This window comes from Talpa occidentalis, unplaced genomic scaffold (assembly GCF_014898055.3).
Source record: "Talpa occidentalis isolate TD23 unplaced genomic scaffold, MPIMG_talOcc4v2.1 talOcc4.9, whole genome shotgun sequence".
Taxonomy (NCBI): domain Eukaryota; kingdom Metazoa; phylum Chordata; class Mammalia; order Eulipotyphla; family Talpidae; genus Talpa; species Talpa occidentalis.
Genome location: NW_023605305.1, coordinates 6,861,653 through 6,885,461, shown reverse-complemented (window position 1 = coordinate 6,885,461; position 23,809 = coordinate 6,861,653). Strand labels below are relative to the sequence as shown.

Sequence of the window (23,809 nt, the reverse complement as noted above, 5' to 3'; positions counted from 1 at the left end):
TCCTCATAGCCTGTCAATCTGACTTTGATGATTCTGAACTTTATAAATTATTTATAAATGCGATCATATAGTATGCTTCATTTTAGTTTAACCAGACAGTAACTTCATTTTTAACAAGGAAGAAATATTAACTTTCTCTGAAAGTGAGGAGGGCTGGGGCAGCCAGCAGAGCTCATTTAGGCAGCCTCCGCGCCCACCTGGCCGACGACTCCCGCGACGCCCCCAGGAGGCACAGGGTCCAAGCCAGTGGTGACGCTGGAGTCACACAGGCCCCACCTCCCAGCTCACCTTCCGCAGAATCTCTCATATTTGCAGAGGTGGAATTGGGCTCACTTGTCTTCAGCTGTGAATCTTCCGTTTTGTTTCCTTTGCTTTTATTTTCCTGGGATTTTTTCTTCCCTGAAACATAATGGGGAGATATGTATGTGTGTGTGTGTATATATATATATATATATATATATATATATTTATTTATTTGTATTTATCTACCCATTCATTCACTTGACTATCACCCTGAATTCCTGAAGGAGAGAATTACTAACCCAATCAAAGCAAACTGCATTTCTAGACAATTATCACTGTAGATTCCTGAAGGGAGGGGTGATGAATATGGAGACTCTTAAGTGATGTCAGAGAAAAAAGGAACCCATAAAAGCCCGTATTTTTGAGACTCCTGGGCATTAGGTCCCCTCACAGCTGTATTAACCATCGAAAGTACTGACATTCTGTTCCAGAAAAGTTAACAATATTGATGTCAAAGGAAAATGAGGTAATGAGTTTCCATACCACACCAACAAAAAAGGAACTGGTAGAAGTCTGCTCCTTTGTAAGAAGCACATTAGAGGAAAACGTAACAGTAAAACCCTGGGCCTTTTAGTCACGACAGGATTATCTGTAATTGTTAACATGAAACAACAGGAGCAGAGATTCCGCCGCACTGAGAGGCGCACATGTGCGCAGTGGCTCAACTAGCAAATGCAGAGTAATTATGAATAATTCACGACCAGCCAGCTCGGCGCTCCGGGTCCAGCACGAGTCAATATTCCATTAACAACTTGGAAGGTGGAACTCAGGAAACACGAACTGCATTCCAAGCGATACTGGGCTCAGAAGATAAGATTAAAATGCAACACATTCTGACAAGCTGGAGCCCTGAACTAGTCCCCCACGACACCCCCCGGGGACGAGCAGTCCCGCTGGGGAGCACCAGGGCCGCAGGGCTCGGAAGCTCCGTATCTCTGGGATGTCACCAAACCTGCAACCCTTCTTTCCCGTTGCTCAGAAGCTGGACTTATTCTTGCTACTTTCTGCCTCCCAGTTCTCAGATTAAGGCCAGCTCCCACTCTTCCTTCTGCGCCGCGGGCCCTACCAGCCCGGGAGCTCCTGGAACTCTCCCTTCCCTTTGGAAAACGAGTCGTCTCAAAACAAAGTTTGTTCCTTAATAACCAGTCATTTAATCCGTTGGTCTTAAAAAGCAAATTCCCAAAATACCATTTTAAATCTCTAATTCCTCAGCCTTTAAAAAAAAAAAAAAAAAGCACCAACGTACGCGTTTGCTCAAATAAATTCCCGACATGTCTGCCGGAAGAAAGGCAGCTAACATGGAACTAACATGGAACTCAGGACACAAGCACGCGCACTTCTCTGGAGCCATGCTGTGGTGGGAACAGATGCCAGGAGTCTGCAGGGATGCAGCCCTGATGCCCTGTGAGGTGACTGGGGGTAGGGACACCTGCATCCTGGTCAGGGGGCTACCGGTGCACCCCACTGCAGGCTGCAACAGGCAGCCGGGACCTCCGGAGCACCGCGCAGAAGGAGTGAGCTCCTTCTGCTGAGGGGCTGCCCAATGCAACAGAGGATGATGAGTAGCTCTCCTGACACACTCCCCACCACCCCCGTGCACCCCCACCCGGCTGTGACAGACAGAAGTCTCCAGAAGTGGCCACTGGGCTAAACCTACATAATAAGCGTCACCTGGGTGCTGCAGTTTAGACATTTCTTAAAAATTTGAAAGTATTCAAATAACATTAATCAACCAATTTTAAAAACTAAGGAACAGGGCAATTCACCTTTGTTGTAAACACTGACAGTTTATGATAAAAATGAGTGTACTGCACATCTAATTACACCACTCGTTCAGGGAACTGAGGGTTATCTGACAGAAGAACCAATTTTCTCAGATTTTAGCTGGAGCCATCTAACCCTTGAGTTACTTCCAGGAAGACCGCAGACTAGAGGGGGAAAGGCTATTTTTCAAGGTCAGACAAATTCAGAGGGGCTCACGAGCCCAAGCAGAATGGAGTTAGAGCCAGGCTGTTCTAACCTGACTCCCGCTCGGCGTGCCTGGCTCGCAGGGTCAGACACCGCCACAGCAGGTGCTACAACCTGCTACATATCCCTCAAATCAGTAAATCTTTCCCCAGATACTTATTATCTTGTTCCACAGGTAATCAAATTAGAACAAAATAAAAACCACAATAGTCTGTCAGTGGCTTTTACAAAGTGGGGTGGGGTGCCTGGGCGGGGGTGAGGGCAGCACCCCCATGAGCCTGGTAAGCACCTGCGTGCACTTGCCTGAAGGCCCCACCTAGGGCCACTGTCAGCTGCGCTCCGTGTGGGCTAAACAAGATAGACAGGAATGAAACACAGGAAGGTACAGTAGCAATGTGATGGTGTGACACACCACACATACAAGATGAAGAAAATGGGGTGAAACAGAAGGAAACGGCACTTCTTTTCCACACGGCAGGGTCTTAGCTGCTGCTGGGTGACCAAAGCAGGACATTCACTCAGGCCCGGCCAAGCCTGCGCCCTCAGCAACCATGGCCGCAGCACCAGGTGCCATCCTGCTGAAGCACCCAAAGGCCGATCCTTCCCACACCACAAAGACACCCAAAGATGAGGTGCCACCTGCCGGAGGCCCACAACTCAATCAGTTCACAGGAAAACCCTAAGATGACCAGGCTATCCACGCTCTTCCTACAGCATTTATTTAAGACCAATAATGGCCTAAGAATATTTTATTCTTCACCAAGCACTTTACAGCCATCATTTCATTTGGTTCCATGGACAAATGGGGAAAATAAAGCAGTATAAAGGCTTGCACTGCATTTGTAGCAAAAGAACAACAAACTGGAATGTATTTTGTTTTCCATTTCAATTTTATCTTATGTCAGAAGAAAGTTATTGCTCAAAAGCGCAGAACTCCATCTGAGCAAGTTAATAAATTTGCTTCGCCATTAAATAACATCAATAAAACTTGATTTTCCAACAAAACAGAGAAACCCGACAGCCATGACGACTACTTAAAGGCAGTGTGGAGCACTTTTCCACTGCTGCGTGGAATTTAAGTTGCAAAACCAAAATTGCCTAAAGCATCACATGAATAATTTAACCTGGGTCTGGACTATGTTCTGCTATTCTAGTAAACTGGACAAACACAAGAATATTCTAGAGAATAATCTTTCACTTTAAAACGTTCAGGCATTGGAGGAAACGCAAAATTCTAGCAGCTTCTTCATGTAACATAAAAATTCATCACCACCAAGGCCTGTGCTTTTGGTAGTTGAAATGAATTAAATCTGGAACCACAGCACACCTCCTGCCTCTGAAGCACGATGTCCCAGTGCCAGGTGGCAGCGGCGGCAGGGCAGGCCTAAGATGCATTCCCAAGCGGGGGGGTGGGGGTGGGCGCATCCATGAGAGGCCCCACCACGCCAGGAAGGGCCGCCCCAGCACCCGTGCCCACAGGAGCTGTGCCTGCACCTCCACCTGCTCCCACACAGGAGCCCCAGGGCACCCTCCCCTCTCTCACAGCACCACCTGCCACCTCTGACCTCACAACCATCACGAACCCTTTCGGACATAATTTACCCCAAGTATCCCCTTCACACCTGATGGTCTGGTAGAGTCCATGTTCCCACAACCACTCGCCAGCCTCAGGACAGCCCCTAGCCTCCCTCTGAGGGCTGCTCCTCCCCCAGTCTCCTCCTCTCCTGCCACCAGTACGGGGTCCCCCACTGGAAACCCGAAGCGTGAAGCCCAGCTCTCCTCCAGGTAGAAGAGTCTTAGGAAAAGCGCTGGGCGAGGCTGAGGGCCCTGGACCCCGGGGAGTGGGGCTGCGCAGCTGCGCTAACCGGTCAGAGGAACGTGGGTCTGGAGAAGGAGCCTTGAGGTGGCATCCATCTGCCTTCCACTTCACAAACACCGTCTTGCACATACATCCTCTCGTGCTAAAACCCCCACTTTCTCGGCCAGTTTGGAGCAACAACCTGTACCCCGTCTAATCTGCTTCCCAAGCCCGGGGCTCAGCAACCTGTCAGTCAGCAACTCGCCTGAGTTCTCATTCCACCCCCAAAAGACAGCAGGGACACGGCACCGGCACTCCAGGCAGGACTGGGAAGTTGGGCATAAGCACACGGGCACCATACAGACTCCCGGTTCCTGGAAGGTGGGGCTGAGATCCCAGAAAGCAGGCCGCCCGGCACCGGCGACACACTGAACGCCTGGGTTCAGAGGGAAGTCAGGGCTCCTGGGTGGGTGTAAACAGGGCGGGAAAGAAGAGGCCAGAAGCACATGCACACAATTCAGCCTTACACAAGCGACAAATGGCCCATTTCAAATCCCTGATGAGGCTTAAACGCCTGGCCACCCTGAAATCCTCCAGGGTCACTCACAGGACAGGACCCGGGACCTGGGGCAGCCATCCCCGCGAGTGCTGTGCCTGACACTGGCCAGAGAAATGCCTCGCCAGGTCAGCGGCATCACACACAGAGGCATCCCACGGGACCATCAGGAGTGTCACAAGTGGCCACACCAGGTTAGCGGATGCACAGACCAGCGAAACCGGCCACCCGAGTCGTGACGACCGCAGCATGCCACCTATACGTCTCCTAGCATTCCTCTTACGCTTAAAATAGCTCTGAAATTGGCTGATAGTAAAAAATGCTGCTAAGTTCCTTGGACATAATTTCAAGTCTTTTCTATAGTGAAACTCACCAAAAACTGTAATCTTGGAAGCAAGTTATAAAAATAAAACCTTTCTGGCTTTAAGTTGTTCACGGCATTAAATCAGGACTCAAGGCACTGCTTCCAAAAGAAACAATGGAAAAGTCCTGGACTTTTCAGAGCTGCAGATCACACTACAAATTCCTGGAATATTAGCATCCTGCCAGGGGGTACCCAGCCTTCGTTACTCTGGAGGCTCCCTGCTCCCCAACTCTTCCCAATGTCAGGCTAATGCAAGAACAACAAAGATCACATCTGAAGGGCGCTTTTCATTTTTCCATGAAAGGCTCTTAGTGGCTTTAACTGGATAACTCCGGATACTGAAATGGGTTGGTTCCCTAAATACACCAGCAAATTCAAATTCAGAAGGCATTACATCTTCCACTCCTTGGAATTATACTCAAAAAGTCTTGTGCCATGACCAAAACGATTTGAGAGACAAAGTAAATACCTCTGAGTCTTCCACAAGCTGCCACCCTGTTCTGTTTCATAATTTTAACTTGCAGGATCCTTCTCAGGGATCAGGCTGCTGAAACAGCCTTTATTTTACAGGGGAAAAAAAAAAATGTATCTAGAATCTGAAAACCTTACCTATAAAAAGTGAGCTGGCAACTCCAAAGAACTTAATTCAAGTTCAGGTGTCAAGTCTCCTGTGGCCAAACAAACCAGGCTGGGAGCAGGGAGGGAGGTGGTGAGGTGCCAGCGCCTGGCAACTCCTAAAACAGAGGGGACAGTCACACCCCTGAGAATTGGTTATTCTCAGCTAAATGGAAAAGTCTTTTTCTTTCTTTCAAACCCATGATAGATTTTACAGTCCTACATTCTGATGAATTAACTACAAAATTTAGTTTAAAACTATTTTCAGGAAGTAAAACAAAACCTGGATATAAACCTGAGACAAGAAGCAATGGCAACGCTTAACACTCATTCCTTACATTTGTTTACAGAAAAACTCACAGGAACAACTCAGTATCAAAATATCACTGATCAATAAAATCAGGCCACAAGATGTCCACAGACATAAACTGACAGGCTCGACATCGAGACACTGGCAGATGGTTCCAGTGGGATTTATTGATGAGGGTATGATACATATTTCCTGTCTGTCTGTTCTAATTTTCCTAGGTGAACATGTGGCTACATTATACAAAAAATAAGTGGATGGTTTTTAAAGAAATACCTACAAAAATAAAATTAATGAGACAACTGAAAATGTCTATTGGATGAGATCAGTATATGCAATTTTCTAACAGTCAAACTTGGAAGACTTCAGCTTTCTACTTTTTCTGCACAGCAAAATGACTGCAGTGTCTCTCTGTTCTCCATCTCCTACCTGGAGAAGCCAGGGTAAGTGTCCAGAAGAGAAGAGCACTTTCCCCAGAAACACCGCATCCGCCACGGGCAGAGCAAAGGAGACTTAAAAGGGACTGAACTACTCCTGAGATGCCACCCAGCAGCTCGGCCGCTGAGGAGGTCCAGACACCCCAGGGGCTCTCCCGCTCCATCACGGGCGCATGGTGTGGCACTTCAGACACAAGCAACTAGCTGCCCCTTCTGAACAGTCACACACCTAGTATTCTTATTCTCGTCTCATCGCACTTGATTATTATACCCATCATTACTCAAATAAAAAAATTCTAATTTATATAATCATGTTGACTACCCCCATGCATAAGCTGAGGGCCAACGTTTTGTCAGGAACCATGAAAATCATGAGACTATCATGCACTAGTTTTTATTTGCAGCTCCTAAAAATGCTAAAATTAGGCAACAAGTTTATGAGTACGCCATTTTTTGGTAGAGGTTTAGGAAACTCAAGTATAAAGATGAGAATTTACAGAGTCTAAAATATCTAATCACTTGGCTCTATTGTAAAATGAGGCACTTTTTTTTAAAAAAAGATTTATTCATTTATGCATGCAAGCACTGGGGCACAGGCCAAAGGTGTGGGGGTGAGAGAATTCACCAGAGAGAGGGGGGAGCAGAACTGGCAGATCGAATGAAATCCACTGCTGAGGGGAGCAGCGGGGAGACAGGAGAGGTCTGCTGCGCCATGTGGGTTTCTCCCTGGCTGGGGATTGAACTCGTGCTGCAGAGGCTGCGGATTGCTTCATAGTGCGGTGTTTAACCCCTTGCACCACCAGGGAGGTCCCACATAGGCACTTTTATCCCAGTACAGTATAATTTTTAAGACTCTTCATCACCACAGCTAAACAATGTCATCTCCTTCTGCCCAAGGCCTGTCTTCCGGTACCTTTCACACCAGATGTGCCGCCAACTCACCTGTCTCCTGCTCCCAAAGCAAAGAGCGTGTGTCTGCAGCTCATGCATGCCCACGCACGCACGGATCCACCCTCGCTCATAAACCCCACACTGCCCAGCTGTCCTTCAGATACAAGAAGCATAAAAGGGAAATGGCTATTCTAGAAATCACAAATGACATTTAAATTCAATTCCGTATTTTTCTGTTATAGAGCCCTTCACCTCAAAACAGAATTCTAGCCTATTCGACAATGTACCTCATCCTCAGAGCACAGCTGCGATCACACTGCTGTTCAAATCCTGCCCACGCCACTTCTGGCTGGGTTACAATTGTGTTTCTTTACGTAATTCACAAAACTTGCGGAACCGTGATGAAGGAGAAGTATTGTGACCATCTTGTGTGTGTGTGGGGGGGGGGGGTACCCATTACCTGCAAGGCGCTCTGGAAGTGCTGCGTGGAACACACACGTATTACGACAAAGGTGTCTGCCCGCCAGAAGCGACGAGGGCAGCGCCAAGCCTAGCTGCGGAAAGCCAGCCCCTGTGCAGAGAGGCCCTACTGGTGTCAACAAGAAGCGGAGTTTCAGGGGGAAAGATGTTCCAGGGAACCTGTGTTTTGCTAAGAATAAAAAGCGAGGAGGAGGGCAGGGCAAGGAGGCAGGGCAAGGGGCAAGTGTGTTGCCGACAGCCCTGTCCAGCCAGGAGGTTCGGGGGATCAGGAGCCTCCTCGGGCGCTTCGGGTTTTTCTCAGACACCAACGCGGAGACGCCGGCCTTTCAGAAACACTCAATTTCTCAGTGCTGGGCTCCAGGGACCACCCCTCATGGCCCTGGGGTTGAGACAACGTCTATCTTTTGCCAGTAAAGGGGTAAAATAAAGCCTCAGGGAAGAAAGAGGAAGGGCTCGCACAGGACCGAGGCTTCAGACACAGCCTCCTCCGCCAGACTCAGGCTGCAAGAAAGGGTCTCTCAATCCAGTGACTCATTTCTGCTCCCAAAGGGCGACCTGAACCCTCCCCCCTGCAAGGTCACCCATTTTTCCCAGAAAGGGCTGACCCCCGACTCAAGCATGACACTGAACTGGGTTCTGCTCTCCCTCCCCCGTGCTGGGGAGATGATCTCAATAAAGCAGGTCCTCGAGGGACGGTTAGTCCCTGAAAGACAGAACATCACAAAACCGAAATTCACAAAACCAAGCCTATCTCACACAACCCTGGGCCACGACGTGATTAGTGACAATTATCGTGGCTCAGGGCAGGGAGCACCAACTGGGATGCAGACTGGTGACAAGGCCCTGGGAGCGCCCTCGGGAGGAGAAACGGAGCCTGGCTCACGGTGAACGGAATCAATGTGAGGATCAGCCTCAGAGGATTCTCCTTAAACGAATTACAGAAACCCCATCCCTAGCAGTCTGAACTGCTGGCACGTGGTCCTTCCTATGAGGACATCGGTATGTGACCGCCAATGTTTCGCTCATCTGTTCTCTCCACCTCTTCACACCCTCCCACCCAGACAGCAACATGGAAATGTCCAGGTCGAAGAGGACAGAGTTTAACCAAGGAAAGAATTCTGCTGGTCACCAAGATCCCCGTCAACATATACTAATGCTCTAACACTAGAAGTGTTGACTATAAAAAATACATGATCTTCAAGTCCGCCACGCACTGATGCTTACTGCTTCTTACCAATTCGCTCTGTCCAGCTTCTAAAATGAAAACACATGGCTTCACGTCAGCGGGTCTTCATCTTCCAGAAAGGAGACCGGAGAACCCTTGGGGAACCAGCTAATACTTCAGGACCTTCTCCCCAGATGGTCACACCCTGACATAAACGTGACCCCTGGGAGCCCGAGGACCCCCGCCGGCACACACCAAGCTGGAGCCGGCGCCAGTGCGCGCCGACCGGAGGCTGCCGAGCCGCCGTCCCTCAGCGCTGCGGGCAGCATGGGGAAGGCCGGCTGCATCAACTTCACTGGTGGCTCCTCTTAAGAAAATGGCCATCTCAACACTTGTTCTTTCCTGATTTTACATGCAGAAAACTGCACAATGCCGGATTTCCTAATCTGCCACATACAGCACTGAAATGGCTCCCACAGTTACTTCCAAGGTTGTCTGATCACTTCATAGCCAAGAAACTATATCCAGTATCTTCCCAGTCTTCTCTGCATAAAATCTGGTACCAACAGTTCCGCAGAGTCATGAGTAGTGCGGACCACAAAGAGGTTACGACAAAAGAAGAAAAATGAAAGAGCAACTAGTCATTTGGGCAGCAAAACAGCAGCAAAAGGTGTTCACTTCTGCCGGGGTCCAGAGGCCCGCTAAACCCCAACACTGCAAGCACAGGCGTCCATCTGAGTTCAGGGAACTAGTGACACGAGACAGCTGTGGAGACAGCCACGGCAGCACAGAGTCCCATGTGACTCTCCCAAGTCATACTGTTACCCACTGTGGGAGCTGGGGGGTTGAATCCGGTAACTCCACAAACAAGCCCGTATGACTGTTTCCCCAACTCGACTCCACCCAGCTGCCACGCACATTTCGAGCTCGTTTTAAATAAGCAAGTTCTCCATCTGCAAAGTACCAATCAAGTTGTATTTACAACAGAAGCCAACAGTGAAGCCTGAACATTATGTTTAGTGGACTTCGACACTGAAACGGGGTGGGGGTGGGGGTCGGGGCAACAATCATTCACCATGAAATCAGCTTCCCAGGTCCACATACTTGTTAACAATTGCGCGTGAGTTTAGAGGGCCCTGTCGCTCTAAGACCGATGGTCAGAAGCTATTATGAGAGCATCATTTTCTCTTAACGCAGCATGTTCTACACGCTGCTGCACCACGACCATACCTTGGCAGACACCAGCAATTCACTTTATTCCCAGTCTGAATTCCTGAACTTGTCATTTTGAGGGAATCAAAATTGCAAATAGGGCTTTATCAAGCTTAGCACTCAACTGTGAATCTTGGCATCAAGCACTCTTGTGATCACACCTAGAAAGGAGAAGCTACCTCCTGGGATAACACATTTGGCAGCTAATAAAATGCCTAAAAACAAGCAGATTTGGAACTTGACACCCCTTGTTCAAAAACCCACGACTGACCACTCACTCTTTGTTGCGGGTATCGGTAATTCTCAGTTCTGGTGTGAAATCCACCAAAAATGACAGTCCCTGTGTAAACAGACAAGACGGCCCATCCACGTAGAGCTCAAAACTGCACAAACCAGCACCACGCTGCCTGCAGCAGAAAGCAGCGGAGCCAAAAAGGAGGCTTGGTGTCCTGAGGCAGCCGTGCGCCTGCCGGGGGGGCATGAGGCAGGCTGTGGGGGTCACACGCCTCACAGGGACTCCCAGGGCTTACCGGGAGCCAGCAGTCACACCCCAGTCCACAGAAACAGGTTCTCAAAATCTTGTATTGTAAATTCAAAATTAAAGCCAACACCAAACCAGAAAGGCTTATTTCACACTTCAAAACTGAAAGAATGTAAACTGAACTGAAGAAGTCAAACAGGAGGTAGTCAGGAAGGACAGAGATACTGCATCTAAGGGTTTCCAGTGTTGAAATTTAAAAACAGAGAAAGAAATTGCATTGCCGTCCGTTCTAAACTGTACTTCTAAACTGTACTGCCGCTTCCAACAATGCATATAATTTGGTTTTCAGGCTGTAAACACGGGTGAACAAACCAGTTTGCCTTCATTTTTGCGGCATGTGGTGTCTCAGGAAACCTACAAAAGACAGCACCAAAAGGCAGGATTTATAAGTACAAGAAGGAAAGATTATCACTGAAGCTTTACTAGAAATGGGAGGAAGGGGGGCAAAGCTTGAGTCAAAGTGGTATTTATCACTTTCCTTTTTAACCAAAGCAAAGATAATCCTCCACAACTACACAGCTAATTCACCATTGGGTTTTGGACATCCAGACCCCGATTCAACGAATAAAACCCTGCCTCGTGCCCACGGGCAGGCACACGGCCGCCTCAAGACCCCAAGCCTCATCTTGGGCTCTGCTGCAGGCACCGTAGTGCTGGTTCATGCAGTTTTGACCTACGCATGGACAATCTCCTCGTCTATTTACACAGGCAGTGTAATTTTTGTAGGACTTAACACCACTGACATTAACCAAAAAGTAAAAGTGAAACTTTTGCCAGTTTCAAATTAGCAAGGATTAAAGATGTCATAATCCTCTTTTAGAAACTGGTATTTTTATATACCACACACACACACACACACACACACACACACACACGCTATCATTTCATCATTAGAATAACTCTTACCTCTGAAATTAAATATTCTTTTCATATTAAAAAATAAATATTAACATTTAAAATAAACTTACAACTGTCACCAGCTTACTGCTAAAGTTCCATCAAAATATTTAAATTTCAGGGGCCTCTCTGATGGCACAGGGGTTAAAGACACAGTGCTTATTAAGCTATCGCCAGCCACTGCAGCACGAGTTCGATCCCCAGCCAGGGAGCTACCCACAGGGCGCAGCAGACCTCTCCTGTCTCCCTGCTGCTCCCCTCAGCAGTGTATTTCAGTAGATCTGCCTGTTCTGCTCCCCACTCTGTTTCTGGTGAATCCTCTCACTCCCTCCCCATCTCTAGTCTACATCCCAGCTCTTGTGTGCATAAATAAATCTTTAAAAAAAATTTAAATTTCAGGATTAAGAAAAAAAAAATAGCTATGATAAATGCTTCAGAAGGTTGAGTTTCCCAGCCTCTTACCCACAGACCCACCAGGACTTTCTTAACTTATACCCAAATTTTAACCTTTTAAATAAAATTCCCACCTAATTTTTAGAGAAAAAGGAAGAGCAGAAAAGATAATGCTTCAGAAATAGCGAGAGGACGGACAGGAGCTGGGGAGGGAAAGCAGATTACTAACTGCAGTTTGGCTGTGTGTGTGTGTGGGGGGGGTGTGCAGTGTGGTGTGGTATGGTGAGTGTGTGTCACTCTTGTGGGTTGCAAGGGAGTGAGGTGCTGAAGATTTACTAAGTCTTTAAGGAACAATTAAATAAAAGCACTCTCAAAGTTTCAGGTACAAAAGGCCATTTACATTTCATTATAAATTCAAGAAGTTTTAATACTTCTGCACACACACATACTCTAAAGACACAATTGTGGGATAAATACAATTAGGAAATCAGCCCCTGTCCCTCATTAGGATTAGGAAGACTCAAGAGAGCAGAGAGACAGGTCAGGTGACTCCTTTTTTGCCCATTTCCTTTCAACCTTTCCCTCCAGAATGACTCAGGCCACAGAACAGGAAGAGCTTTTATCTGCAAACAAAACCTCTATAGAATGTTCTGCTCCAAATGGTTGAAATAAAAGCCTTTCCCTAAAGAAAAATGTCAAAAATTAAGAGTCTCCCCCCATAAAGATATTGACCAAAAAAAAAAAAAAAAAAAAAAAAATCCAACCAAATTTCTATCTTCTGTTGGTATCCCAGCACAACACAGTGAAAGAAACAAACAAGCATGACTTAACTCAATTATATTCACTCATCAGAATCACACTTGCAGTTTCTGGGTTTTTAGGGTGCATGCTAACGAAAACATACTGCGATCCCTAACATCTCAGCTGAAAATCTTTCAAAGCTGTATTTTCGTCAGCACACAATATGCTGCTGCTCTCAGTGAAAGAACACGGGCGCAGAGGAGCAAGGGGTCGGTGTCAGCACCGGCTTCTTGAAATTCCCAGGAAGGCAAATGGGCACACCGAGCCCCCAGCTCCTGCCGGGGGCGCTGCAGGAGGAGGCAGGTCAAAGCGATGTCTCACTTCGAGCTCGTGGTTTCTTGACTGATTTCAACAATAACATAAAACTAAGAGATGAAAGTCTTGAAAAGTCCAAACCGACAAACATGTCATTAAGAAAACAACAGTTTGCAAGGGATAAAAATGTGTTTTTAGAAAGTGTATTTGGGATGCTCAGAGGAATACAATAAATCTCTTCCATCCATAACCCCCAAAGCAAGACCAAGGGAAGCTGCAGCTTGAGCGTGACTCAGTTTCCCAGCACTGAGTACCTGGCCTCATCACACTGCTCTCGTCCTTCAGGATCAAAGCGTGTGCCTCTATGTGGGTGGCAATTCTAAGGTGAATAATGAGAACTCACCTTGGCTAATTAACACAAACAATAAAATACTGTCCTACTTTGGAAACATGAATAAAAACCAGATTTAGGCAAGGTGGAGTCGAGTGATGTGCAGGTGGGTAAACTTGGGCAAACCTTGTTTCCCCATGGAGCACCCCTTCCTCGTCTGCAAAGGGGGATGACAATGATTAACCCAGAAGTCTGACTCTGCAGACACCTGGGAGGAGACACAGCAGGGATCTAGTGTGGAGCCACCACCGTCAGCATCCGACGTGGACACACCGCGTGTGCTAGGAGGCACAGACCAGAGGCCAACCGCGAGATCAAGTCACCCAGAACACACACAATGAATGAATTCAACCGAGAACTCTTGACATGTCTGGCGCTGAGTGGTAAAAACAAAAACTGTTTCTTCCAAGTATCTATCTTTTTCATTTTGAGAAACAGTCTTGTTTTCCAGTAACTCTTGCTTCTCTATCATTCAGCTTCCCCTAAATCAAACAAATTAACTTCCCTCAACTATGTCAACCAAATTATTGACATTAATATATTCAGATTTTATTCCCCCCACCTCCTCCTGACCCCTAACAAAGGCAAATTGGAGAGTTGTCCTTGCAGCACGCACAGCAGGAGCAGATCAGCCGGATGCCAACCCAGCACATGAGGTCGTCGGAAAGGGCACAGCTCAGTTCTCCACACAATCTGGACCTAAAAGAAACTCCTCAACTCTTACCCCCCAGAGTCTCGTTTCAGGGGCATTTATCCGAGTCCTCAGTTCTTTAGAGACAAGTAAAAAAATTATGCTCTCCTCTTAATTCTCCTACGAGCATAGCACACACACGTAACAACCCCCCGTAAGTAAACCAGAATGTTTAACTGCCTAAAAAAATATTGTTGGTTTAAAAAACAATAATTAATCCATACTTTAGGGGGAAAGCCTCGTATTCAACCTATGGAAAGCACATAAATTGTTTTTCTGCTTTTGAGTTACAACTGCATTTTTTAAAAATCAGATAAACTATTTCGAAATGCATTAGGGGAGCACACTTACGTATGGTCAGAGGGGTGGGAAGTACCCAGCGATGTGCAGACTGAGCAGTACTCATACACTCAATTATGGTATGTCAAATGGTTTTTTTATCACGGCCTACAAAAGTATGCTTGCAAATTCACCATGAGAAGTTGAAAAATTTATAAAATGCTTTGAAAATGTTTAGTTTATCCACATCATTTCCCTCTGAACAAGCTTATACATAAGTACAAATCAAAGGCATGGAAACAAAAATATTGACCAAATTACTTACCTAAATTTGGAGCAACTCAGTAGCATCAGCAGAATTTTAAAAAATTCTAAAAGAGGGCCTCCCCTGGTGGCGCAGCAGTTGAGTGCTGGGCTGCGAAGCCTCTCGCAGCCTCTGAGCTCCGGTTCGATCCCTGGCCACCGGGTGAGGGTCCCACATGGCGCGCAGACCTCTCCTGCCGCCCGCTGCTCCCCTCAGCAGTGTACTTCGGTCCTTCTGCCTGTTCTGCTCCCCACTCTGGCTCTGGTGAATTCTCTCACCCTCCCGCGCTTCTGACTGTACCAGTGCTTGTATAAACAAATAAATAAATCTTAAAAAAAAAATCTAAAAGATTCCAAAAAATTAGAGTAAAAAAAAAATCTAGAAGAATCAAAAAAATTCTGATTCTTGCTATTAAAAAATATTAAACTGTCTGAACTTTTCAAAACAGACCAGGGCAACAGGAGCTGCAACAGCCCGATAGGCCACTACCACCAGGGACAGCGCCCGCCCTCAGCAAAGGCAGCACTGGCTCGAGGGGAGCCAGAGCTACATGAGGGGTGAGGACACTTCCCCGGGTTCCCCAGGTGACAAGCTAGTAAGCCCATGGCGTTTAAAGCTGGGGCCACATTCCCAGAGGTACGTCTCCACCCCAAGCACCCTACATCCTGCTCCAGCCTTGCAAACAACCACACCTCAGTGTCTGTCAGTAAGTGGGCACAGGACCTGATCTGCCCACCGGGCACCCAGAACCTCAGGGCCCATCGGCCATCAGTCTCAGGCACCATGGGCAGGCCTCTGTCAGGACATCAATCCCCCAACAACTCCACCGTGTCCTCTGCTTTTATGCTCTGATCATACATAATTTTAAATGGAACAAGGGCTGCCTCTGCCGCCGGCCTATGGAAGTGGACACACAGCAGCCCAGTCTATTAGGTAGAGGAACAGGCCTGGGTTCAAGTTCTGGCACCTCACTAGGTCACTCTTCTTTCCTGGAGAGGGTGGAGTGCCGGCTCTGCTGGCGCTCACTACTCTCTCTCTTCTGGCTGCAGCACCCCCCTCCTCTGCCAGGCAGAGCCTCTAGTAGCTTGTTTTCTACCTGCTGTCCAGCAGTGCCCTGTGATGGAGATTTTCTCCACCCTACACACTGCTCTCTCTTTCCTCCCCATCGTGAAGCAGCATCACTGCCTCACCCGAAGGGCTTCTACTGACCCGGCTCCCTCCCCTGTGCCTGTCCAGGCATCACACCCATAAAGGCCCCAGCGAAGCTGAATGCACTGAGCTGCAATAACATGGACCCTTTCCTGGACCCTAAGCTCTAAAGTTTTACTCTTCTCTTCAATCTTCCCTACCAACTGGCCACTAGCTTCCAAAGCCTGACAGAAACACAGCCACTAAGTCCATCTGCAGAAGTTTCAAGGTGGCCCCCACTATGCACCATCCCAGCAATGAATTTCCCAACTGGCTACTGGCTTGGTCCCTCTTCCTGGAGCGCTCACCCCTAAGGCTTGTCACGGGGTAGTTCTGTGGCGTTGAAGTCACAGCCTCCGAAAAGCCATCTCTTGGCTCCCCAGCTTCGGTCACCCTGTGCCTCATCCGCCCTCACACGCTGCCAACACTACAGGACTTATCCGTTCCCTGCTGGCTGTGGCCCCCACACGCTAATTCCCAAGGGCAGGAACCTCTGTCATTTTGTTTTCTGCTGCAACTAGAAGAGCAAACGCTTTTAAGTAATGGGAGGGGGACCAGTCACCCGCTCCCACGTCTCTGACCTGCTCACAGTCCCAGTGCCTCCTGCACACTCCGCATGTCCTCCCTGTTTCTCCTGCATTCTGAAAAGTGCCCATCCTGCACCCTTTCTAAACAGACTCCCTGCCATGCCAGCACCCCCCCCCACCCCGTTCCCTTTTCCTTCCCTCAAGGTCAACAGTCTCCTGGCACTGCCATTAGTTTAGCACTTTTTAAAAAAAAACCTGCCTCTGTGGATCTCTTACCTGCCTCAATTGACTTAAGTTTCTACAGGCGTCAGTTATTCATCACCTTTGGAGAAGAATTTCAAACATGTACAACCTCAAAATACCTGCGTGTTGTTCAGTTACCAAGGCCTTTTATTTGAACAATTTTGATTGTAAAAAACAGACAAAAGATTTCTTTAAGTTGATTACATTTTACCAGTTCTGTACTGAATAAAGGCCGCCTGGATAAATACCATGTGCTAGCTGCTACCCGGCGGACTCTCCATGCTCTTTATGAAGGAGGATGTGCAGCTTAATTCCTTGAGGAACACGCTCTTCAGAGTGTTTCATCACAGGTTTTGCTGTTAACTTTCTTTCTTCTTTACTGTCCAGCTGTAAAACTACCTGCTTCTATAAATAACGCTGCTTCCTATGCTCTGCCGTGCTCCTGAGGGCACCTGTGAGGGGGCAGCACCAGCAGGGTCGTACTATTAAACCCACTTTTAAAGCCAGGGAAACTGGACCTCAAAAAGCGACAAGGTCTACCCAGTCACACACCTGGTAAAAACCCCTGGGCCCTACATTTTTCAAGTCGTCCACTAAGCCCATTTGTGGAAGGCACTGCTGTTCCTTTAAGATAAAAAAACTTTCAATCTCTCCTTCCTTGCAGTAACTAACACAGGACAGAGAGGGAGAAGACAGTAAATATTGCTAAGTGGGATTTTTTTTTTATTTTATGTCATAGATGATAATCTTCCTGTGGTTCAAATTAAAAATAACCTGACACACCCAACACTAGAAACGTTCCCTTTCCCTCTACCTGAAAAGTTTACTCTGTCCCAGCCAAGGACAAACTGCTCATGTCCAATCTCATTACAGGGGCTGCTCAGACATGTAGGAAGTTAAGCTGAATCACAAAGCAGAGAATCCAGAATTTTAGCTGGAAAGGTCTAATGTACGTACAACTTTGGCCCCTGGCAAAACTGCATGCTCCCTGGGCAGAGACAATATGAACTGTGTTCTCCAAGCGCTGCGTTCTTTTCCTCTTTACAGGTCTGTGTGTGTCTTTGTTGGCCAACAACAGGCCTATTTCATGCCAAGCATCTGGGAGCACATCGGTCACTTACAGATTTAACGTTCGTCTCCCACAACTATAGGCGCCAGGAGAAGTCACTACCAGGTCTTGCTCATCATCGTGCTGGACAACCTGGCAGGGTGGGTGGCATGTAGCAGGGGCTTAACAAACACACTTAAATGAATGAAAAAATGAATGAGAGAGAGATGAGGCCACAGTGTAGTAAAGGAATCGGAGCGCTTCACTGCCCAGAACACACCTCCTGGTCCACTGGTGAGCTGATGAATTCTGAAGGGTGCCACCTGCAATGCACAACTGTAAGCAGAGCAGCTGTCACGCTAAGGCAACAGGGCCCAGAATGATGAAGAATTCCACCCTTTGTTTCCTCTGCCTGCCCTCCTAACTGAAGGGAAGTTAGGTCCACTGTCAACTTACGGGTCAGCTGCATGTCTTCCGACATCTGGCTTTCAAAAATGCTAAATGAACACTGCGGCTGAGTGAAATTTACGTCCATTTACTCTGACATCACTGCCTAGAAAGATATTTAAATAACTGAAGTCACACATAAGACCTAAATAGAACCTAAAAAGACCTAAATAGACCTAATATAAAAAGGTCTCTATTTCAGATCTTCGCAAGCTATAAATTAGCTTTTGGAGTGTTTCTTTTAAAAGCCAAAAAGGTTTGGCTCATTATATAAACACTCCAAACTTTAGGTCATAAAGAGCAAACAGGCGGGCCTCCCTGGTGGCGCAAGGGGTTAAGCACCACACTATGAAGCAATCCGCAGCCTCTGCAACACTAGTTCGATTCCTGACCTGCCAGAGAGCAACCCACATGGCACAGCAGACCTCTCCTGACTCACCAGCCGCTCCCCTCAGCAGGGCATTTCAGTGGATCCTTCTGTTCTGCTCCCCACTCTGTCTCTGGTGAATTTTCTCACCCCCCACACCTCTGGCCTGTACCCCAGTTCTTGTATGCATAAATAAATCTTTAAAAAAATAAAATAAAACAAGAGCAAACAGGACTCTTTACCAATAAGCTGATCAAAACTGAATGTAAGTTCCAAGAGTGAGTTTCATGCAAGTATTTTAATTGAAGCCTATGATTCAGCGGGTTATGTGCTGCTCAGAGTAGTTAGAAAAATAACAGGATAATGAAAAATATGAACTACTTCACTCAAAATAAAACCCAGCAACCTAGGCAAGTATAAAAATGAAAACGTGTAAGTTCATATATCACCAATAAAACATAAGGTTAAGTTTCTTCCTCCATACCCAACTAACTTAACAGAAAAAAAATAAACAAAAATCAAAAAGCAGACTGTACCGAAATTTTCTAAATACGCACACCAAAGCATGCTGAACTGAGAAAAAGTCTTAAACTTGCTATTAGGCTACGAACATATACTTAAACAGACGAGTTAGTTGGGCTGAGTGGCAGAGGAAAGACTTCCCCTCTCTCCTTTAGCCCCTGCAAATCACAACTTACCTGGGAAGGTCGGTGCCATCAGTTATAAACAAAATGAGTACTTAATAAAGGAACAAGTTGAACTATGTGAAGAACTGGCAAATGCGCATTATCCACAAAATCCCAATACTTCTAAAGAACTATTCTTTCTAGAGCCTGATCAAATGACTCAGTCTCAAAGCATTAACCACCTACAGTTGGGCCAAAATCAGGTCGAAAACAATGTGGATTTAGTAAACGGCCCATAGAGTGTGACCCCTGGAGTTAGTCGTATTTGTATCAGGCCACAAAATACAAAGAACACCTACTGGGAAAAGAACAGACTTCTTAATTATAAGTACTATTTTCACAGTTTTCCAAAATCAAGTTCATGTTAGATCTTCCTTCTAGCGTGACTCCACAGCGCACTTCGCGATGCTCTGACAACAGCCCGAGCTCGGGGGCTCGCGCGGCCGGGGGAGGCGGCGCGCGGGCAGGTCCCTCCCCGGCCGGGCTCCGCGGGGTCGGGCTTCCCCCGCTGCCTCGGCGCGGAGCCGCCGGCTGGGGCTCCCGCCCGCCCCGCGGAAGGCCCCCCTCCCGCGGCGCGGCCGGGCTTCACCTTTTGTGTGAAAACACCCCAAACTTACGCCCGGCGGCGCGGACGCGGCAGCGCGGCGCGTCTCCAACTTCGCCGCGCCGGGGCCGACCCGGCCGGTGCCGCGCGGGGCCTCCGCCCGCGGGTGTCGCAACCGGGCGGGCCGGGCCGGGCGGGCCGGGGGGGCGGGGCGGGGCGGGGGGGCGGCCGGGCCGGGGCGGGGCGGGGCGGGGCGGGCGGGGGCTGCGGGCCGGCCCCGTCCGCCCGCGGCGCCGCAGCCGGACAGCGCGGGCCCCGGCGCCGGCGTTGGGCCGCGGAGGCGCCGGCGCCGCCGTGATTCAGCAGCGGCGGGGCGGGCGCGGCCGCCGAGTCCGGAAAAGGTCACGCGCCGCGGGCGCCGCCCGGCCCGGCCCGGCCCCGGCGAGGCGGCGGGGCCGCGGGGCGCCTACCTTTGCGGGCCCTCGGGGAGCCGCGCTTGCCGCGGGCGCTGGCTCGCTCTTCCTCGATCGCCGCGGCTATCTCGGGGTTGTCTTCCCCATTGTACCAGACCAGGAGCTCCTCGCCCGGCGCGATTGGCTGCGGGAGAGAAGAGACAGGCGCCGGGCCAATCAGAGCGGCGCTTGTTGGCGGGCGGGGCGGCGCGGCGGCAGGACGGGCTCGCGGGCGGCGCGCGCGGGGCCCCTGCCGGCGGGAGGACCGCACGCCCGCGCCCGCCCGCCCGCCCGCCCGCCCGCCCGCCCGCCCGCGGCCCGCGCCGGGGACAGCGGGACTCGGGTCCATCTTGCCGGGAGGTCTCAGCCGGGGACAGGCTGAGGGGGTTTCATCAAAAGTAAAGCGGAGTGAGGGGCGGCAGGCCCGGGAAGGGGCGCGCCGAGAGCCCACGCCCGCCGCCCGCGGCCGGGGGCGCGGCGGGCACGCGGGAAGGACCGCGACCCCCGGCGCCCCCCGCGACCACGGCCACCGCCCCCCGCGACCACGGCCGCCCCCCCAGGCCCTCGCCCCCACCCGCCCTGCCACGGGGACGTCAGGTGCCTGGATCACCTTCAGGGTTGCAAAGGCCAGGAAGGACGGCCTGGGGGTGCTGCCTGCTGCCGCCAAGCCCCGTCCGCAGCAGCCGCGGAGCAGCGCCAGGCCGCCGACCGCCCGGAACAGGGTCCTGGAGCGGAGCCTCACGGGACAGAGGTGGAGGAAAAGGCCATGGGGTTCTCCTGCTCCTGTTCCTGGACTATCAAAACCAGTGACATTCCCAGCGGGTTCTACTAAAGTCACTAAAACCCAGTGAATAAAAATCCACGCGTCCACACTGATAGACACGAATGTGGGAGTGAATGGACCACCACCAAGCAAACAAGTAAGGAGGAAAGCGCCTCCTGAAAGAGGTCTAGCCCATGAGAAAGAAATCAGGAAATTAGAAAGTCACCGGGAGGCAATCAACAGGGCAATAATTGATGATGGCATGAATCATGGATGGAGGCAAACAAGTAGGTGAAGGCCTGAGGAGTGAGAGACTATGTCAAAACATCTGTGCAGAGTCTCAAAACATCTCTGCACAAAACATAAATTACAAAGGGAAAAAACACAGAGAGAGACTGACATCACCTGCTTGCGCGGAAAAGAACAAAGCTTCACTTCTGGAGATTTCTGTCCAAAATATAAAACATGATTTCATCGTGATGGAGCACAAGCGAAGCCCCAACTGGGATGTTCTACAAACCACTGATCGGTTCTTCTCCAGACTAAAAGGTTATAGAAGACAAACACCGAGGTACCATTCAAACTAAGGCAGTGAACGCAAAGTTTTTGACTGGAACAAAAACAGGAGTGAGGTGTGTGGGCTGCCTAACAACCAGGTCCGCTCCTGGATCCCGCCACAGCCAAGCTCACAGAGCAGGATGCCCTCCTCTGGTGTTTTCTGGGGTAGAGGGTCCCAGCTAAGAAATCCATTTAGAAACATAGCAGTTTAGCCCTCAAAAGTATTATGTTTCCATCTCTACAGAACTCTTGTATAAAGAGTCCAAATTTCATAATATTCTAAATTCTTTATTTTTAAAAATTTATTCATGCATAAAAGAACTGGGTTGTGTAGTCCAGAGGTGGGAGGGAGGGGAGGCAGTGAGAGGACTCACCAGAAACAGAGTGGGGAGCACAGGGCAGGCGGATCTACTGAAATACACTGCTGAGGGGAGCAGCAGGCAAGACAGGAGAGGTCTGCTGCCGCCAGGTGGGTCAGCTCCCTGGCTGGGGATCAAACTTGTGCTGCAGTGGCTGGTGATAGCTTGATAGCGCTGAGACTTAACCCCTGTGCCACCAGGGAGGCCTCAAAATATTCTAAATTCTTTTAAAATAAAACAAGCCGAATAACTATAAGAAAGAAAATAATCAAAATCAACAAACAACTATGAACCAGAGATACTCTATGGAGGGAGGGGGGTGGGGGCGGGGAAAGGAGGGCTTGCGGTCAAAATAAGGGGGTTGTAATTGTATGGGGAATATAAAAATAAAATTTAAATTAAAAAAAAAAAAAGAAAAAAAAAGCCACTGTTTCCTTTGCTCCCCTATCCCAAGGATGGCTAAAAGATGCAGTTTTCTTAACTCTGACCAAAGTATAATTCCCCTTCTCAAATCAATGATATCTAAACCGAAAATCTTAAATCAACTATAAGCTGTTCGTGAGTTAAAATGATTACAGACATTTGTTGGCATTCTGATAAATCAGTGTTTCTATTGAAAGAATAGGCTTTTTAAAAAGCCAAATACTAGTTCCAAACATAGTTTATTTCTCTAATTTTTATGTCTCCTATTTATAATGTGTTGATATATAAAATCTGAAATGTTCAGGGTGTGCTGAAGTATATAAAATCTTAAATAAAACTAAAGTAGAAAAGGAGTGAAGAAGATTTTATTCCTGATCTAGTGCCAACCCACGCATCACAGCCAAAACAGTGCTGGCAACACCTGCAGGACAGGCTGGACCCTCCAGATTCAAGGCAACCATGCCCATGTCCACTCATTGCCTCCCCCTCAGAGCTGACAGCGCCAGCACCCAACTCTTCATAGGAGGGTACTCTTGGCATTGTAAAACAAAAATTATAAAAATATGCCAGAATCTGTTTTTCCTCCAATCTAATATGAAATTCCTTAATGATTAACGAGCTGGGGAACAGCTAGATGAAGAGCCTGACTTGTTTAGCTACTGAACAACCATCACAATTGCTAGTGACTAAAATTATTAGAGAGTTGTGTACTTTCCAAATTCATGAAGTCAGCTACATATATAATAGACCTTTATGAAGAGGCAATAAAGTATTTTTTAAATCTGTCTGCTTCTGTGCTCTACTGTTTTTTGCTTCTGCACTGCTTAGTACGTTTAAGATTTTATAAGTCAAACTTCAGAACACACACACGGAGGAAATATAAACTCACATTTTAAAGATTAAAGCTAAAGTACAAACACCTTACTTTTTATATAAATGTCTTAATATTTTAAAAGCACTAAAAGCAAAAATAAAAAGCAATGGAAAGACATCTTCTAAGTTTTCCTTTAGGTTTTGACAGACTTAGATAACCAAGCATACTCTCTTCTCTTAATAGCAGTAAATATAAACTTTAGATTTTTACCAGTCCAATTATGAGAACAAGGTCACTAAGAAATACTAGGTCAGAGTTAGAGAAATACTCAGAATGACACAAACACCAACCACTTGTTTACCTATAATCCACTTCCCAGCACCATCTTTAAAAAGTCACAGTTCAGACCTCAGCCCCAACTCTCAGATTAACGGGTGCAGCGACAGCTAAAGCACATGCTCTTCCCCGTGGCCACTAAGTCAGAATGTAATTATCTGTACGTAGCAAACCAGGTAGCTGAGGCACAGAAAGGTGAGTTGGCTGAGGGCTGCAGGGCCAGCCAGGATTAACCCAGGCAGTCTGGCCTCAATGGTCACGCTCCCAAGCCCTGTTCTCTCTTGCTGCTCCATGTTCCCAGGACCTGCTGCCAGAGAGGAACACGGCCGAACCTCAAGTCTGATGAAGGACCTGCAACGTGTCCTGATGCCCCTCTGGACTTGCTCCCCCATGGAAACCTCATTTC

General features: G+C 48.3%; 1 protein-coding gene across 1 annotated transcript in view; it reads right to left on the bottom strand.

Annotated features, from left to right (window-relative positions):
- Positions 1-23,809, bottom strand: part of PRDM2 (PR/SET domain 2) — a 73,202-nt gene that overhangs the window by 13,499 nt on the left and 35,894 nt on the right. Inside the window, 2 exon segments of the mRNA XM_054691643.1 lie at positions 289-399; positions 20,169-20,295. Of these exon segments, the coding sequence (XP_054547618.1) occupies positions 289-399; positions 20,169-20,295 (238 nt within the window).